General features: G+C 32.9%; 1 protein-coding gene across 1 annotated transcript in view; it reads right to left on the reverse strand.

The window, feature by feature from the left end:
- Positions 1-17,832: 17,832 nt before the first annotated feature.
- Positions 17,833-19,985, reverse strand: part of THEMIS (thymocyte selection associated) — a 162,516-nt gene continuing 160,363 nt past the window's right edge. The window contains exon 6 of the mRNA XM_019951938.3: positions 17,833-19,495. Within this exon, the coding sequence (XP_019807497.1) occupies positions 19,464-19,495 (32 nt within the window). The 3' untranslated portion in view covers positions 17,833-19,463. The remainder of the gene's footprint in view (positions 19,496-19,985) is intronic.

Below are 19,985 nucleotides of genomic sequence, written 5' to 3' on the forward strand. Positions count from 1 at the left end.
TCGTTTATTGATTATTTGCTTCAACACCACTATTCTATTTTTCGTTTAATCCAAGAGGACTTGATGTGTCCTTTTTAAATGCTACTGTAAATCATACAGATCAGCTCAGACTATTTTATCTTCAAATTACAATACAGTAAAATTGACTTTTTTTCCTTTTGGTACACAGTTCTATAAATTTTGAGACTTGTATAGAGTAATATAAACACGAACTATAGTCAGGACACAAAAGAGTTTCATCACTCCCAGGACTCTTTCATGATATCCCTTTATAATGACCACATCCCCCATCTCTATCTCTGGCAACCACTGATCTGTACTTCATGACTATAGTTTTATTTTTCTGAGAAAATCCAATAGACAGTATCATACAGCATGATATTTTGATACTGGCTCTTTCACTCAGGCTTTGTAGTTCACTAAATTCTTTGAGGAGTTTTGTTGTTGTTGAGTTTTTTTGTTCTGCTTGTGTTTTATTATTTGTTTGCTGAGTAGTATTCCATTGTATGGATGTGCCAGTTTGTTTATCCATTCACCCACTGAAAGATATTTGGGTTCTTTCCAGGTTTTGGCAATTATAGATTGAACTGTTATAAATAATCATCCATTGTATGATTGTTATAAACAATCATAACGTATGTGTAAACATACATTTTCATTTCTCTAGGGTAGATGCCCAGGAGTGGGATTGTAATATCAATGGCAAGTATCTGTGTAATTTTATAAGAAATTGTCCAGGTGTTTTTTAGAGTGGCTGTTTTAGTTTACTAGGGCTGTTGTAACAAAGTGCCACCAACTGGGTGGCTTAAACAACAGAAATAATTGTCTCACAATTCTGAAGGCTGGAAGTTCACAATCAAGGTGTCAACAGGGTTGGTTCTTCTGAAGCTGTGAAGAAGAATCTGTTTCGTGCCTCTCTCTCCTAGCTTCTGGAGGTTTGCTGGCAATCTTTTGTGTTCCTTGGCTTATAGATGCATCACCTCATCTCTCATGTTCACTTGATGTTCTCCATGTGCACATAACTGTGTCCAAATTTCTTCTTCTTATACCGATACCAGCCATATTGGGTTAAGGGCTCACCCAAGTCCAGTAAGACATCATTTTAACTAATTACATTTGCAATAACCCTATTTCAAATAAGGTCAACTTCAGAGGTACTGAGGGTTAAGACACAATTCAACCCATAGCAGTAGCTATGTTATTTGGTATCCTCACCACAGAGTTCCAGTTCCTCTACATCCTCATCCACACTTGATATTGTCAGTAATTTAGCCATCCTAATAAGTGTATAGTGGTATTTACCATAGTTTTTATTTTCATTTTCTTAATGGAAAATTGTATTGAATATCTTTTTATGTGCTTATTTCCCATCTTTATATCCCTCTTTGGATGGAACTGTCTCAAGTTCTTTACCCATTTTCAATTGGGTTGTTTTCTAAATGTTGAGCTTAGAGAGTTTATTATATATGAGGGGTACAACTACATTTTAGATACATGATTTGCCAACATTTCTTCCTAGTCTTCCTTTTCATTTTCTTAATTCCATCTTTTGGAAAGTAAACCTTTTTAATTTTGATGAGATCCAATTTATTATTATTTTCTTTTATGAATTATGATTTTGGTGTCAAGTCTAATATTGTTGTCTACCTCCAGGTTACAAAGATTTTCTCCAACATTTTTTCTTTTGAAAGTTTTATAATTTTACATTTTACTTTTAAGTCTATGGTTTTCTTTGAGTTAATATTTAAATAAGTTGTCATGTCAAGGTTTGATTTTTAACATACAGATGTTCAATTTTCCCAACACATTTGTTTAAAAGATTATCCTTTCACCACAGTATTTCTTTGGCTCTTTTGTCAAAAGTCAGCTGGCTTTATTGGGTCTATTCTAGAGTCAGTGGGTCTGTTTCTGGAAACTCTGTTCCATCCACTGTCTACCCTTTCACCTATATCACACTGTCCTAATAACTGTAACTTTGTAATACTAAGTCTTAAAACTAGGTAATGTTATTCCTTTACATATATTCTTCTTTTACAAAATTGTTTAGTTATTCAACTTCCCTTGACATTCTCTTTGATATTCCATGTAAATTTGTGAATCAACTTGTCTATATATTAAAAATCCTGCTGAGATTTCAATTGCATTGTGTTAAATTTTTATATAAATTGGGGAGAATTTAAGTGCTTACAAAAATGAGTCTTTCAACAATAAACACAGCATGACTCTATGGTTTCTAATCTTTTGATTTTTTTTTTGGTTAGAATTTAAAATTTTCAGTATGAAGACCTATACATGTTTGTTAGAATTGTATCTTAATATTTTATCTGGGATAAAATATTTTCAGTCGTATTAATTTCTTTCTAATTTTTGTTTCCAATTGTACTTTGCTAATATATAGACATAAGATTAATTTTGATGTGTAGACTTGTATACTGCAATCTTACTAAGCTGACTTAATTCTTAGATTTGTTTGTAGATTCTCTGAGAATTTCTATGTAGACAAGCATGTTGTCTGTGAAGAGAAATATTTCATTTCTTTTTCTGAAAAGTATGCCTTTTGTTTCTTTTTCTTGCTCTATTGCACTAAGCATTCTGTACAATTTTGAATGGGAGTGGTGAGAGTGAACTTCCTTACCTTGTCCCCAGTCATAGGAGGAAATCTTTCAATCTTTCATCCTGAAGTATGACATTAACTGTAGGGTTTCTGTAATGTCTTTTAGTCAGATTGAGGAAATTCCCAACTCTTCCTAGTTTTCTCAGAGTTTTTAACCATGAATAGAATTTGTATTTTGTCAAGTGCTTATTTTGCATTGATATAATCTTACAGATTTTATTTTTTATATCGTTAAAAATGCAGACTACATCCACTGATTTTTAAATCGGTTTTGTATGATTAGGATAAACTCTGCTTTGTAGAGGTGCATTACTCATTTTATATATTGCTGAACTGATCTGCCAATATTTTATTGATGATTTTTCTATCAAAATTCATGAGAAATATTGGTCTCTGTGTTTGTTTTACTATCAGGGTAATAATAAACTTATAAAATGGGTTGGAAAGTGTTTACCTCTCTTCTATTTTCTGGAAGAGATATACAGAATTTTCAATCTCTTTTCTATTATTCATATGGTTAATTTCCATTGCTCTACCTTTCTTCTCTCAATTCCATTCAGCTACTGAGTTCATCTACCATGTATTTTATTTTTATTATTATATATTTCTGTGTTAAAATTTCTATTTATACATATCTTCTATTGTTTTAGTACTTTAAAAAATTTCCATTTGTTTCAAGAATGTTCATGATTACATGTTTGAGCAATTTTATGATAGCTGCTTTAGAGTTTCTGTCAAACAACTCCAACATGTATATCATCTCATCCTAAGCTTCTGTAAATTGTCTTTTTCCATGAAAATTGACATTTTCATCTCTCTTCATAAGCCAAGTAATTTTGGATTGTGTCCTGGACATCTTGACTGTTTCATTACGAGACTCTGGGCATTGTTTAAATCTCCTGGAGAATGGTGACATTTTTGTTTCAGCAGATAATCTACCCAGTAAAGTTCACACTGTGAATTTCTACCCATCTTTTGTAGGCTATGGTTTGAATGTCAGCTCGGTTTTTGAAGCCTTGCAATGCCACAGCACTACTGGATATGTGCCCTATTTAGCGGTCAGTCTGGGATCTGGGAAATTCGATGTACTTATTACTCAGTTCTCAAAATCTTATGCTAATTTGAAATAGGTCTATGCATATGCAAGTCGAAGTAAGCTCAGAAGTTCTTAATTTGTGGATGGCCTTTCTGAGCTCTTCCTTCTCCATGAATCTGGAGATAGCTTGTGCTTATCAGCTGACAGTTGATGTACTCTTAGATTCATTTGAATAATAAAATACCCAACTAAAATCCTATTACAAAGACTGTTCAACTGAGAAAACTGTTAAAAAACAAAAGAAAACAAACAAATACAACACTTTCTAAAAACCAAACTGCCATATAGTTTATTCCTATGTCATATCACCACCCTGTGGTCTTTATATCCTAGGACTTAGCAACACCACAAATCAAGTTTTCCTTTAGGATATTTCCTAGTTTTCCTTAAAAGTGGTCTGTGAAACTGCACAAGATAACAGGACTCTGCAGAACTGCCAGAAAGGTGCTTTGAACCACAAGGTATATGGAACCTCTTCGATAAAGAATTATATGGAATGAGGAGAAAATTATTAGTTAGCCCATATCTAGAATGGAGACTCAATTTTCAGATTAGCTTGATTTTTATGAACTATTTCAGATCCTTAAGTCCCTATCTTTAGTCATGGAAATACACTCAGAAATGATAAAATCAGCTATGTGTATCTATAGTAAAAAATATTCTGAAATACCTATGAAAATCAATAGAAACATAATATCCAACTTACCCCAAATAATGGATGTTCTAAACTGGGCTATCTTTAAGTGGATATTTTAAAAATTAAATTTTGTGAATATCAAGTTCAATTATTCACAAATTATTGACAGTAATTTTATCATACAAAATTAAGCATAAAATATGAAGAAACTGTTTTACCATGTTGATAGATTAAATTTAACTAAACAAAGCACCATCCTTCAAAAAATCCTCAGTTTTACATAGAAAAGTATAAATTATAGTAATGGCTGTCATTGCTTTTACAATTATGAATTCTTATCTATTTGAATTACCCTTCCTTGTTTCAGTTGATTCTGACATAAAGAGATATTCTCAGACCAATGGGCAATTTTGATCAAGGGATCAGCTAAATTTTAGTGTGTATAACAAAACAAAATTATATGTATACAACAAAATTATAACAAAAGTTAGCTGCCATTCATCTTTCCCACAGCAGTAAAAAATCAAAATGCATTTTAACTATTTTGGGGTATAAAAGGACAATTTTTTGTATTTAAAAATAGGTAACGTATTTGGTGTGTTGGACTTTACATTTTTCTAAGAATTGAGATTCTTACAATGAAAATGTAAATTATTATTGTAGTAGTAATGTTACTGTAGTATGATGTATCATTATCAATTCTCTTCAACAAAGTATTGACAGGTACTCATCTATTCCTTTCTTTACAAACAAAATTAAAGATATAGTCACAACATCTTGAAGGATGGATAAGGAGGGGTTTAGTTAACTGAAATTTCAAATCTACCAAAACTAACTCTTTGTATGGATATAATTGTGGAAATGGTCTTACAGAGTTGATCAGGAACACTTTTGTACTTAAAACTGAGCATTTGTTGGCCAAAAGTAAGGCTTATTGTAGAAAGCAGACATGGTCTAAGTTTGATTATGGAAAACATAGGTTTACTACACTTTTATAAAACAAGGTTTTTAAAGATGTTATTAGATTAAATGTTGTATTTTTTCCTCAGTTCTCACAATTGTTAACATTCTAACAGGAAAACACATAAGCATATACCCCAAATCTGATCCTAGCCATTATGAATATGATACACTTTGAAAGCATTTCAGATCATTCCAGATGCATATCTAATACTACGTAAGCTTTTTCCTGTGTTTTAAGCATAAAAGGCTTTACATATATATAATAACCACAAATGGTGTTCCTCCCTCATTTATAAGACTGTAAAATTACATGCATAAATAAAATTGATTTTCAGTTAGAGTGATTTTACTGTTGCCTAAATATTAATAAGATCCTCCCCCTTAGGTTAGCATTCACAGGCATCTTCCAGTAATTTTGTTGGCCTATTGAAGAACTGATGGGCTGCGTATAGCTTGTCCCTGACAGTTACTGACAACATTTTAAATGATGAGTAACGTTAGATTCTTATTACTTCAAATCATCATTTCTTCTTGATGTAAAAACACATTTTCGGTCTCATATTTTTCCTCCAGAAATATCATTAAATTTATTAATATAATAATTGTTGAGGAAGCAAAACCCAGAAAATATTATATTGTGTTTATAAATTAAAATAGGCAGAAAATACTGTGTGAAAAAGCAGTCATGTACCCTCCCTCCCAAAGCAAAAAATTACAAGGACATTTTCTAAAAGTTCACTTATTACCAATTTCTGCTTATAACTTTTTTTTTTAATTGGAGTATAGTTGCTTTACAATGTTGTTTTAGTTTCTGCTATACAATGAAGTGAACCAGCTATGTAATGGGGAGTAAATATTTTCATATCTGAATATTTAGATCACAGAACTATACATGATCACAGCACTCTTGAATAAAAACAACTAGCAGTATGATATGACAAATGAGGCAATGCACAAGAATGAAACAAGGTTAACTAGAAGATCACCCCCTAACATTCAGTATATAAACAAAACATAAAGCTGCCTGTTAACATATAACACCAGAAATGTGTGTGCTATCAAAACTGGGTGTTAATAAGTGACATAATCTAAAGCCATCAACTATCCAGAGTGAGATCGATGTGTGTTAGAAATAGTGTATCCCTACATTCTTGCCTGATAAGAAGTTTGCCTGCACTTGGCTCAGTGGCAGATACTATCGAATCGTCTCCTTGACAATTAGGGAAGGTGAGACTCAGAGAAAACTCAATAAGTCTGCATTTACTCCTACAATTTTTTTTTAAAGGTTTGAATATTATGAAGCAAAATTTGCAAAAAGCTGGGTTTCCTTTGTGGAGTGCAGCCCTCATTCCTACAATCTTGATAAGAAATCTTTTTCTAAAGGATCTATCACAGTGGATTCTTATTACTGGAGATTAACAGCCCTTCGTAGTGACTTTGCTAACTTATAGGACAGTGTTGCCTGATTTAAGTTTTCTCCACAAAGCACCTTATTCTACAGGTTCTACGAATTCTTTGATATATCTCACATTGTATGGCATGGATAGGAAAAGAATTAGAAGTTCAATCATAGATGTGTCATTACAATGCATGATCAAAAAACGAAGTGTGACTTCTAGATATCATCCAATGTTTTTGCAACATTTGCTGGGCACCTTTATGGCTCTCCCACAGTTGGCCTGCCCTCTCCATGGGGTCCTCAGATAAGAGATCCTTTGCAACATGCCCTTTGACTGACCTGGAGGCAACGTGAAGCCTCTCTGTTCCTTTCCCGGGTCTCACTACTTTTGCTTCCTTCAGTGCTCTTGAACAGAAAAAAAACCAAAAACAAAACTACAACAAAAAACATTAAACATGAAAACCTGCCCAACTAATGGAAACAATAATTAAAACTGCCTTACCAGAATTTTGCCTATCCAGTTCTGCAGTTTTCAGACATAACCGAAAATTCTTTCCCCGAATCCTAGTGTTCTCCTCCAGCCCTTCCCCAACTCCTAGGTTATATCGCAAAAGAAACAGTCTATAATTGAAAATTTGACAGTTACTCTTTCAGTCTAGCTCCAGAATAAGTGTGCCTTGTTGGACCAAATTTTACCATAACTGAATCATTTGTAGTCATTACAGTAAAAATATCTAAATTAATATGGGCATGGAAGGAGGCAGCTTATGCATTTTTAATTATATTAAGAATAACTTTTTAGATATTATAACTAAATTCTAGGTTTGGAAGGTATAACTATCTCTTACCTTTTAGAATATAAAGAAAAAAAGATTGAGTGGAGAGTTAGAAGCATTTTTTTAAAAACTTGGATGTCACAAATTTTAGCTTTTGATAAACTCCAATTTTACTGACAGTCAGCATGGGATTAGATATTGTGTTTGGAAAACATTGGTGAAGATAAGGGAGAAGCAAACTTTTGAGAAAATGGCTGCTTAGATTTATAAACTAGACAACTAGCAACATCTAGTGGTCATCCGTATGATCAACCCTTCTCTTCATTTCCATTTTGTTGCTTAGAATTCAGTCACATGCCAAAATTCTTGGTAGGTAGTTTGAATTAGGTTAAAATAAAATAAAATAAATATAGAAAACAATATAATCTGAAATCTAAGCATTAGTTCTAATGTATAGATAATATAAAAATACAATACACATATTATTATTCACAACTGTTCGGTGTATGAGCAATAGGATTTAATGCATTGAGCATTAAACAGTGTTCAGCTGCTTTACTTGTCATAAGAAGGACTAAAATTTTGCTATATAAAGCAGACAGGACTTAATTTTACCAACTTTAACCCTAAAAGTTAAATTAATATTTAAAAACTCCTGTTATAGATAACTATTATTTTAACTGATAGAACTGGCATGGATTTTGAACCATTATTTATTTTACTCAACAGTTTGAAATAAGACAATAAGAACAACAGGTTTTAATCCTTGAATATACATACAGTGATAGTGAGGGCTCATACACATGTAAAGAAATAATAGCTAATAGTTACTTGGGTCAAAAGAAAGCTTCTTGGGGTTTTTATATTTTTCATGGCCAGGCTATAAATAAATAAGTAAGAGTTGAATACAGGTTAAAAACTCTCAGAAAAATCTATGATTCCTTGGGAGAAAATATTTACAAATGATGCAACTGACAGGGGCTTAATTTCCAAAATATACAAACAGGTCATGCAGTTCAATATCCAAAAAAAAAAAAAAAAAAATCAAAATCAGGCAGCAGACCTAAATAAACATTTCTCCAAAGAAGACATACAGATGACCAAGAGGCACATGAAAAATGCTCAACATCACTAACTATTTGAGAAATGCAAATCAAAATTACAATGACATGTCACTTCACACCAGTCAGAATTGCCATCATCAAAAAGTCTACAAATAATAAATGCTGGAGAGGGTGTGGAGAAAAGGGAACCCTCTTACACTGTTGGTGGGAATGTAAATTGGTGCAGCCACTATGGAGAACAGTATGGAGGTTCCTTAAAAACTAGAAATAGAGTTACCACATGATCCAGCAATCCCATTCCTGGGCATATATCCAGAGAAAACAGTAATTCGAAAAGATATATGCACCCCAGTGTTCATAGAAGCACCATTTACAATAGCCAAGATATGAAAGCAACCTAAGTGTCCATCAACAGATGAATGGATAAAGAAGAGTGGTACATACATACAATGGAATATTACTCAGTCATAAAAAAGAATGAAATAATGTCATTTGCAGCAACATGGATGGACCTAGAGATTATCATACTAAGTGAAGTATGTCAGACAAAGACAAGTATCATATGATATCACTTACATGAATCTAAAAAATGATACAAATGAACTTATTTACAAAACAGAAATAGACTCACAGAAATAGAAAACAAACTTATGGTTACCAAAGGGGAAATGGGGGGAGGGATAAATTAGGAGCTTGGAATTAACAGATACACACTACTATAAATAAAATATATAAACAACAAGGTCCTGCTGCATAGCACTGGGAACTATATTCAACATCTTGTAATAACCTATAATTGAAAAGAATCTGAAAAAGCATATATATATACACACATACATATATATATATCTGAATCACTGTGGTGTACACCAGAAACTAACACATTGTAAATCAACTATACTTCAATTTAAAAAAAGAAAATAGACAATTCCTATTAACATAATTCAAATTCTCAAAAAGATTATTTCAAAAATTGATAATATAACATATAGTATGGATACTGAAAACATAAACAGGATTGCAATCTAAAAAGAGAGGGAAGAAATGGAGGAAAGAGATTAATGTTTATTTATGCACATTGCAAGTGCCAGACACTGGGTAGCACTTCATGTGCATCTGTCATCGTAATTCATCTCCATGGTAATTCTGGAGACAGATGTCATTGGCTGCCCCCCTCCACCCTATTATATAAATAAAGAAATGAAGTTCCACTTCTGTGATCATTCAACCAGTAAGTGACGTATCTAGGTTTGAATTCAGGTCAACCTGACTCCAAAATCAGTGCTCTCAAAGTTTTACATATGATATCAGCATTTATTTTTTTAGTTTTCTAAATGTTTTGCAAGCCCAGGAGAGAAATGGCTCCAGGGTCACACATGTTGTCTTGAAAGATACCCCACTGGTCAAGTGTGTCTTTTATTCATCATTGAACAAAGTCTTTCATTTCATGCTTTCATTTAACTATTATGCATTCATGATACTAGAGAAAGCTTAAAGTAGCAATCTATGTTGAAGGCAGCATAGTAAATTAAATTTACATAACATTAAAAATTTATTCATTTAAAAATCATGTATTACATACCTACAATGTGTCACTGCAAATACAAAGACAAATGACACAAACCCCCTGAATACCAGGAACTCAGTGAAAATATATTCAAACAAGTATTCACAACATTGAACATATGTTGTTGTATGCTATGTACTGTAGTAGTAGAGGAGAAGTGCGGATGATAGTGTCTGCTTGAATGAATCTTGCAGAATTCACAGAGGAGATGTTTGAACGCTGCAGTTCTCTAGCCTGATTGAGGTGGGATAGAAGATCATGGCAGTTAGAAAAAGGAGTCCATGTAAAGGCAAGAAAGAGATGGATAGAAGTAGATGGATGTGAGACACATTTAGAAAGTAATAATACATCAAGGATAATGACTCCCCATGGCCTTAGAATAATGGGAAATATACATCATCACCAGGATGCAGGAGAGCCTGGTGTGATGCCCTGACACCGTTCCCAACAGTCACTAATTATTCATTTCCTATTTTGCTATCACTTACTATACAATATAGTTGTCACATTTTCTCTTAGTTATTTTAAAAACTGTAATACATTTATTGCCAAAAAGTCCAACTACATACTTCTATAATTTAGCCCTCACTCCTTGCTTTACATGGTAGTAAGTAAGGGACCATAAAAATGACTGTGCAAACTGAAACTGTGCAAAGTGCTCTTAATAGTCAATGAGAACAATTAAAATTGTTCCATGACCTTTAAAAATTTTGTCTAGACATTAAATAATCATATTGTCATTTATAAATGTACAAGCAAATCAAAAAGAATAGTAAAACTAATATTTATCTAGTACACTATAATTTAAAATGGCAACGTTGAGAATTGAAGTGTCATGTTTCTTTGTAAAACACATCAGAAATAGTGTGAACAGTCCCTGCCTTCTTTTTCTCATGTATATCTTACAATACAGAGCAAGCACACCTTCATGAATTGTCATACTTCTTTCTAAGTTTGGATCCAACATTGTATCCCTTCAAAGTTGTGAAATATCTCAGCGGGTTCCTGTAATATGTAAGTTTGTGCTGTTGTTACCTCTTCTGAGACAAATTCATCCTTTTTGCGACACCCACTTTCCTCATTTATGCCTTCAAGTTCCTCTGGCTGCATACTTCAACTCTCTCAAACGGCAGCATTGCCAACATTCTCACAGTGAGCTGTTCTTCCACAGCTCCATTCTCATTTGATTTGAGTTTCACTGTCAGTGTTCTCACGTTTCTTTTATTTGCTACACTTTCATTTTGGTTGGCTTCTTTGAAACCCTCTTTGGATTATCCAATTGTGTAAAACGTCAGGTGAACTTATCACTGGGAGACAAAGAAGCAATACAACTACATTCTTTGCTGTTCTTGTGTGAACTGGGTAATAGATGTGCAGTAAGTGCCCAGTTACCAACATACTTTAAAAGAATCGATGTGATTTGTCACTGATCAATATGTACATGTGTTATTTACTCAGGGATTTGTGAACTGAAGAGCTAGAAGCCATGTTTGCTCTTTGTGAAACTGAAATTTGAATTGTGTTGTTGGGGGACTGGTGTTATTTAACTAAACCATAGACTGAAAATTGTGCATGTTGGAACTGTGCAAGGCAAGAACTGCCTGTACACACATGCACATGTGCACGCGCACACACACACACACACACACACACACACACATTGGACTTACCACACCAAGAGTGTGGAACAACCGAAAATTTCATACACTGCTGATTGAAATGAAAAAATAGGACTATCATGGGAGTCATTTTGGTAGTTTCTTAAAAAGTTAAACACATACCCAGTATATGACCCAAACATTTCACTCCTAGATACTTACCCAAGAGAAGTAGAAGCATCTCTCCATAGAAGGATTAGTACAGAATTGTTCATAGCACATTATTTCTATAGCCCAAAACCTGGAAACAATTTAAATGTCCATCGACAGGTGAGTGGATAAACAACTTGTGGTCTATCCATACAATGAAACAGTACTCAGCAAAATAAAGAATAAACAATTTTATATGCAATATAACATGTATGACGCTCAGAATAATTACACTAAATATAAGAAGGCAGACAAAAAATTATATACTACATAATTCCACTTATAAAAAGTCTGGAAAATGCAAACTAATTTACAATGATAGAAAGAAGATGGAAAGTAGTGACATAAGGACAGGGAAGAAAGACAAAGAAAAGTAAGAGGAATGGCATGTTGTTCATTATGTTGATTGAGGTGATGGTTTTATGTCTATTAATATATGTCCAAATTTATCCAATTTTCTATTGTGATTATGTGCAGTTTATTGTGTGTCAATTATACCTTAATAAAGTTGTTATAAATATTAAAATATATTTCATTTTTCTTTGTCTTTTTTTTTACTGTTATTAACTTTGTATATACTTAAAATTTGTATTGCTTTACACTTGTTCAATGGTAATATAAATTAATTAAAATAAATTTGGTTTAATCTTTTTTCAAAAATTTGTTCTGACCTTTATAACATGACAAGAATTTTGACTAATTATTGACAAGATATCATTAAAGTTCTATGTCATTCTTATTGTCCAGAAAATTTCTAAAAATAGGTAATGAAATCTAAAAGGATTTTAGACTTTTTACCTTAATTATATGACTAATAGATCAGTCACATAAAAGTGACTGATTTTATCATTAAAAGTACTTAGCATGGCTGCCAGCTGTTGGAATATGGAGGTAATTGGTCACAGAAACATTTGAAAATAGAAATTGTGTTTTTTTCTTCCAATGAGTACATTTTTCAATAAATTTAGAAAAAAATAAATTAGGATAATTCAAAATATTGAATTCAATCCTGGGCATATCCTGGGCAATCCTGAATTTCAATCCTGGGCATATATTCAATATAAAAGTGTATTTTTAAAAAAATTTACTGAAATTCCTATCTATGATGGGTTTAAATATACTCTGTAGAAATAACATAACAAATGGTTGGTATCCTAAAATGAATTTATGGAGCAAGACATTTGAAATAATATTTTAAAATATTAATAAGTTTATAGTTGCAGAAATCATGGGAAATCATAGGCCTTCTCCTTCCTTCTTCATAACTTAAACTTATGTTTTGACATTAATTGAGTCAAACTTCAAGGTGGATAGGTCTATGAATCAGAACAGGAGCTTGTAGGAGAGAAGCACCACAATCTAATTGTTCATTCTTTCTTGTTGCCGTTGCCATGTTGTAACTGGGTATTTGTGGCCCCAGCTGCTGCTAATAGTGAGGTATTCTTGCAAATAAAATTAAAATTAACAAGTTTACATGCATAGTTTACTTCATACAAATTGATGAATAGTGTTCCCCAGACTATCAAGTTTCAGAAGCAAAAGAGCCATTAGTTTGGCAATTTGGACCCTTCACTCTGTGAAGTACTGTTAACCTTGCTCAGAGGTTGGAATGCTACAGTATCCTAGTAATGTTGCCTGGCATTTCCAGTGATGAATTATTTGCTCTAGGCTGTAGCTCTTTGTAACTACTTTAACAGAAGAAATGCAAAGAGAAGAAAATAGGAATGCTGTTGTTAAATACTCTGACATGAAATCAGGAACTGACCTAAAATCTAATATAGCCTAAGCAGTATTGATTTCAATGGCAAAATCAATATCAAGCAGACAAAATATTTTTATTGTTAAAATGGAAATGAGTCTATGGGAAATAACATGTACATTAATACCCAAACTTAATAATTCAACCAACATCAATGCAATATTTTCTACGCCTGAAATATTTTCTCAAAACAAAGATCAAGATTATGGATTGGGACAATTACTGCTTCATGTGTTGTAAAATTTCATTTTAAAAATAATAACTTTTAAATAATAAATAATTGTGTTATTATCATTTAATTTTTAATGATTTTAAGATTTATTTTGTTAATATTCCCTTCTTTAAATGTTTTATAATATCAAATACCTACTTCAGTAAACAACATTTTTACATCTTATCACAATTTATTATTTCTTAAGAGAAAAACATGCATTTATTACCATATTTTATTTCTTAACTGAAAACCTCTGACGCTAAAATTCTGCCACACAAAACGATCCACTGTTTACTATTATGGGCACTCATTATTATTTTAAAAAACATAAATAAATTATTATTTTAAAATATAAGATAAACCTACAATTTGGAGAATTCCCCAGTTTCCCATGAATTCTAATTACCTATTCTCAAATCCCCAGTATTAATATCTATAGGGAATTTGAAAAGACCCTGTTAGCAGTTTTATTTAATTCCCACTCTAACAGTCCTGATTACAGATTTATTTAAAATCTACCTTTACCTCTAATTTCCACAGCTTGGGGTATGAGCCCTGGAATTAGATTGTTCTTGCCTACCAAGTTGTCCAGGATTTTATAAACCCATGTCCAAAATTTCACTTCTCCATGACTTTGTTGTGAGAATGGAAAGTAGTAGTATTTTGAGTACATCTTTCTATATCAAAATGATATACCAAATATATACCAAATATACCAAAATGAAATATATACCAAATATATACCAAATATATACCAAATATACCAAAATGAAATAATTAACTCATTCATACACAAACCATGACAACAAAAACCACCGAAAGTCATATGAAACAAAATATATGGTCAAATTCCCACTCTCCTAAGGGAAACACTGATAAAGCTAATTTACATTTTCGACTTTTAGTATCTAAATGAGAAATATATATGGATACCTTTTATCTTTTAACACTTCTAATATATAATCCAGTAATCCAGATAAAGTTATTATCAGGCAATTATTTCCATGTAATGAGAAGAGAGAAATGATATAGCTTTTCTCCTCCAATAGCATACTATTGAGACAGAGGGAAGGGGGCAGGGCACAACCCTTAAAGAATGACACAGCCATTGAGAAAAAAATATGACAAAAACTGGTTAGAACCTGTTAGGCCTAAGATGGTGGAAGATTTGACTTCCAGTAGACCTTGAGAGCCTTATTATATGCTTAATGTAATAAGCATATGTAATATGCATATGCTAAATGACACACCCACAGGTGCCATGACAGTTCCTCCTCCTGGCATTACCAACCCAAGTGCAAACAACACACTTCCTTCCATTAACATAAAGGAGTGTTGCCAGCTCTTAAATTTAATATAAAAGAAATCATGCAGCATATACTATTTCTGTGTCTGAATTCTATCATTCAGTGTTATGGCTTTGAAATATATTCACATTGTTGCCTGTATCATCACACTCATGTTGCTGTAGCTTTTTCCACAATCTAGTTGTCTATTCTATAGCTCATTGGCATGGATTATGCCCAGTTTGTATAAGGCTGCTACAAACATCTTTGTACATGTCCTATTCGTAGGTTAATGCACTCAGTTTTGTTTCATTTACACGTAGGAGTGGAAATTCTGAGTCATAGAGCAGTTATTTGTTTGGCTTTGGTAGATACCGTAGTTTTCCAAAGTAGATGTATCAGTTTAAACTCCCACCAGCAATATGTGTGAGCTCTGATTGCTCCACACTTTCTTCAAAACTTGTTCTTGTCATTTAAAAAAAAAAATCTTAGCCATCTGGTGGATTTGTAATGTTATATGTCATCATGGCTCTAATTTGCATTTTCCTAAAGATTGCTGTGATTTTGAGCACATTTACATATGCTCATTATCCATTTGGATATCTTTGTTTATGAAATGCCTGCTTAAGCCCTCTATCCTTTCTTAAAATTAGGTCATCTGCATTTTACTTAATAATTTGTAGGAGTTATTTATATATTCTGGATATAATTCTTTTGTTGGATGTGTATACAGCAAGTACAGTTTCCCATTCTTTGAATTCTCTTTTAACGTACCATTCTTTCTTGATTCTCAGATCCTTATTTCTGGATTTATTTTCTTTCTTAGAGTACATCCTTTATACAGTCTTGTGCTGATAATTCAATTGATTGTAAGTCCTCTCTGTTTTTGTTAACCTGTAAAGGTCTTTTATTCCTATTTTTAAAAATTATGTTGTTTCACAGTTCTTAAGAGTGTTTCCCCCAGTGCCCTGGCTTCTGTCTTCTGTCTTGGCCTTGGTAAAGTTTACTGTTGCCCTAGTTGATGTCCCAGCCTTATCTTTGTAGACATCTTCTCAAATTTCACTATTATATGATGTATTGGGAAATTAGTTTTTATCCTTCTTGAGATATTCTGTATTTTTTAAATCTGAGAAATTGGTATAATTTATTAATTCTAGAAAGTTCTCTGGTATCATCTCTTTGAATATTGCCTCACCTCAGCCTTGCACCAGTCTCCCAATTTCTCTTGCTCTAACTCTGATTAAATAAATATTAGGCCTTCTTAAACTGATCTGAATGTCTTTTAACATCTCTTTTATACTTCCTATCGTCTTTTTTTGCTGCATTCTGGGTGATGACTTAAGAACTACTATCCCCACAATTTTTTCTTCTGTTGTGCTTAAACATTTTAAAATTATTACTTCTTTTCTAATATTTTTATGTTTGTTTTGTATTCTTACAAGGACAAGACCATTAGAATAAGTTTCCATTTCAGATTGTCAATCAATATACAAGACACATTAGGCTTACCCAGTACCAAGTTTGCTTACCTTAGTAAAGAGTAAAAAGTAGGAAGAACCAGGTGGGGTTGGCGTCCCAGTCTGAGGTAGTGTGGTCAGGGCAGGTATTTGTATGAAACCTGAATGAAATGAGGGACTGTCCTGTGTAGATATTTGAGCAAAAAGCTTTTCCTGGTGGAGAGAAACCAAGGCAAAGGCCTGGAGGCAAGACCGTCCTGTCCTGTCTGATGAACAGTGAGGAGGCCAGCACGACTTTCGCACGCTGAGAAAGGGGATAAGAGGTCAGAGAAGTAACATGAACAGATCCTGTAGGGCTTTGTAGATCATGTTAGGAATTTTGGCTTTTACTCTGAGTGAGATGGGAAGCAACTGTGGTGTGAAATAATATACGTTTTAATGGATCTTTCTGACTGACTACTGTGTTAAAAATAAACTGATTGGTAGCAAGAGCAGGAATGGGGAGAATGGTTACAGGGTTACTGCAGAAACCCAAGAAGAGATGATTGAACTTGGGTCACACTGGTAGCCCAGTAGAAAGCAGTAACAAGTGGTAAAACTGTGCAAATATTTTGATGGTAAAATCAAAAGAGTACTTTCATTCTGTTAGACTCAGTTTCTAGTATTCCAGCCTATCAGGATATATTCAGATCCTAATTCTGACTTTTCCTTCCCAGGAATTTTACATACCCTTTTCCTTTTAGAAGTAACTTGTAACTTAAGACTTTGGATAAACATCCAGAAGTTTCATTAATGTTGACTTTGATCTTAAAACAAAAACTTTTTAATATTAAAGTCTTGGTTTATAAGAGCCAAACACACCTCAAAGAACACTCCTTTCTTCATTTCTCACTCCCTTTCCATCCCCTTCCCAAAACTGTTTGATTCAGTTAGGAAGAGGGCAGCACTGATCATTGGAGGTCTTGGCATCTAGCTATGCAGCCCCATCATCCTGTGAAATCTGGTCATTGTGCTCAGCACTGTAGGTCCCTGGCTGCAGGGAACAGGGTGAGGAGGTAAAGAGGCCTCTTCTCCTGGCTACTTTAACACAGGTAGCCTCTTCCCTAATAGTTAAGAATTCATTTCAATCCTAGCTAAAGAATATCTTAGCTGTTACAGGAAGATAGTTATTAAACGTGACAGAGAACATATACACACGCGAAAGAAAATTTATTTTCAACCTCCCAAAATCTTCCATAGATGAACATGAAGTTTATTACACCTTTCAAATTCAAGAGAGCTGGAAGCACAGTACATAAAAGGAAATTACATTGTTAGAAATGTTATATATAATTTCCACTAGAAAGCTCTGGATGATTTACAACCAAACTAAGACATACATTCTCTAGATTTTCTAATCAAAGAACTGTATCTACTAAAAGCACAGATTTAATTGTTCTCATATACCAAATAAAAATACTAGGCTTTCATTATTCTTTGAAAAATAACAAACTGGCCAATGAGTTCTATGAGTTTGCCAAGGTTGTTGAGAAAGGATTCTCAGTGGACTTCAATAATCAAATATGGGGACATAAACTTTTAAAAGTTTTTGTTCTTATGGGCACAAACAAGCAAAATAAATAAAAGTTAAACCATCTCAGAAAATTTTAGAAATCATAAATAACAATATATTACCACATCAAATCCCTAAATAATCCTTAGGGTATTGGAAATCAGGGTTCATTTCCACTGAAAAAGGAAGGAAAAAAAGATACAAAAAGTAAGCTAAATCAGAAATATAAACATTGTATGAAAGATTTCTAACTGTAATTTTTTTCTGTTGAAAAGTTTTTCATGATTTGTTATCTTCAGAAACTCTTTAGTACTAAACCAATGAATAATTTCTATACATAATGTAAAATAATTATGAGATATGAGATTACGTAAATTTTTGTATAGAGTACAACCTGTGAACCAAGTCCAAAGCTGGCAATTAAATTCCTGTATAATTCTCTGTCTCTTCATTTTGTTAGAGGCAAAATAATGTTGTACCTGTATACTTAATACATAAATAATAAATAAATGAAATGGCTTTCCTACTATCCTAATAAACATTTATCTAAAGAGTTATCTAGTGTACAGTACATAAAATAATAAGGCATATTATCAGATCTTCGGTGATATTGCAGTAATGAACTCTGGTTATTAGGGGACAGGGGAGAAAGTAATGGAAAATTCCTGTAACTAACAATGGCTTTGGCTGTCAAGTCTCAAACACACTTACTCACCATGTATTTCTAAAACAAAATGAAAATGTGAAGTCAAACTCATTTCCACAGCTCCAAGGGAATCAGATAAGAAACCTGATTATTTTAGATCATTCTCAGATCTAATTATTTTTTTGTTATTTTTAACAGTAACAATGGTAACACTAAAAAGAGGTAAAACAAATTGAGAAAAATGAAAATATTTGGTGAGCTTTTATTTTCAACTGGTTTTACTCGGAAACTAAAATATAAAATTAATTTCCAATTGCTTAATTGTCAGCAGTGGGAATGAGAACCACAAAAAGTGTGCACATTAAATAAACATGTCCTAAGTAACAATAAAACAATGCACATAGATTTTGGCACAGCAGAATAGACTATATGAATTCCATATCACAGGTTGCTCTTTAAGTTTTACCTGTTAAAACTTTTAAGGTTGTTTTCTCCTTTGCAGTGGCCAGTCAAGTTTCTTCTGGGATTCACTGGGGAATAGCTGTTTTTTCAGCTAGAAGGCTAGGCTTGCTTTTCCATTGTGAACATTTATGTTCACTGCCCAAGTGGCTTCAGTCACATCTCATTATTTTTGACGTTTTTCATTTTTGAAAATTTCTGTAAGAAAAAAAGATTAAGCTCGGTCCATCAGAAATATGCATTAGAAATAGGAAAGACATTACTTGCTTTCAAACACTGTCTGTAGGAAACTCACATGCATATATGGTTTTTTTGGACGACTAACTGAGAACAAAATAAGAAGAGCCAAAAAAAACAAAAAACCCCAAAAACCCCAAGGAACTAATGCAAACCCTTCAGAAACAAAGTAGATATTTCTGAGAGATAATACCTTAAATTTATAAAGTGTTTTTCAGTTTACAAAATGCTTTTCTTTGCATTTTAGTTTATCCTTATAAAAACTCTATTTTCTAGGTAATGTAAGGTAAAAAAACTGAACTTGAGGTGTAGTTAAGAGACTTGCTGAGCAATCACACAGCTAGTAAGAGGCTGGAGCTTGACTGTGTTCTAAAAACTGTCTGATTGCAGACCCATTACCTCAGCTGTGACACAATGGCTATGGAATGAAGCCCAAACCTAGTGGAGTTCT

The sequence above is a fragment of the Tursiops truncatus genome, chromosome 12 (assembly GCF_011762595.2).
Source record: "Tursiops truncatus isolate mTurTru1 chromosome 12, mTurTru1.mat.Y, whole genome shotgun sequence".
Taxonomy (NCBI): domain Eukaryota; kingdom Metazoa; phylum Chordata; class Mammalia; order Artiodactyla; family Delphinidae; genus Tursiops; species Tursiops truncatus.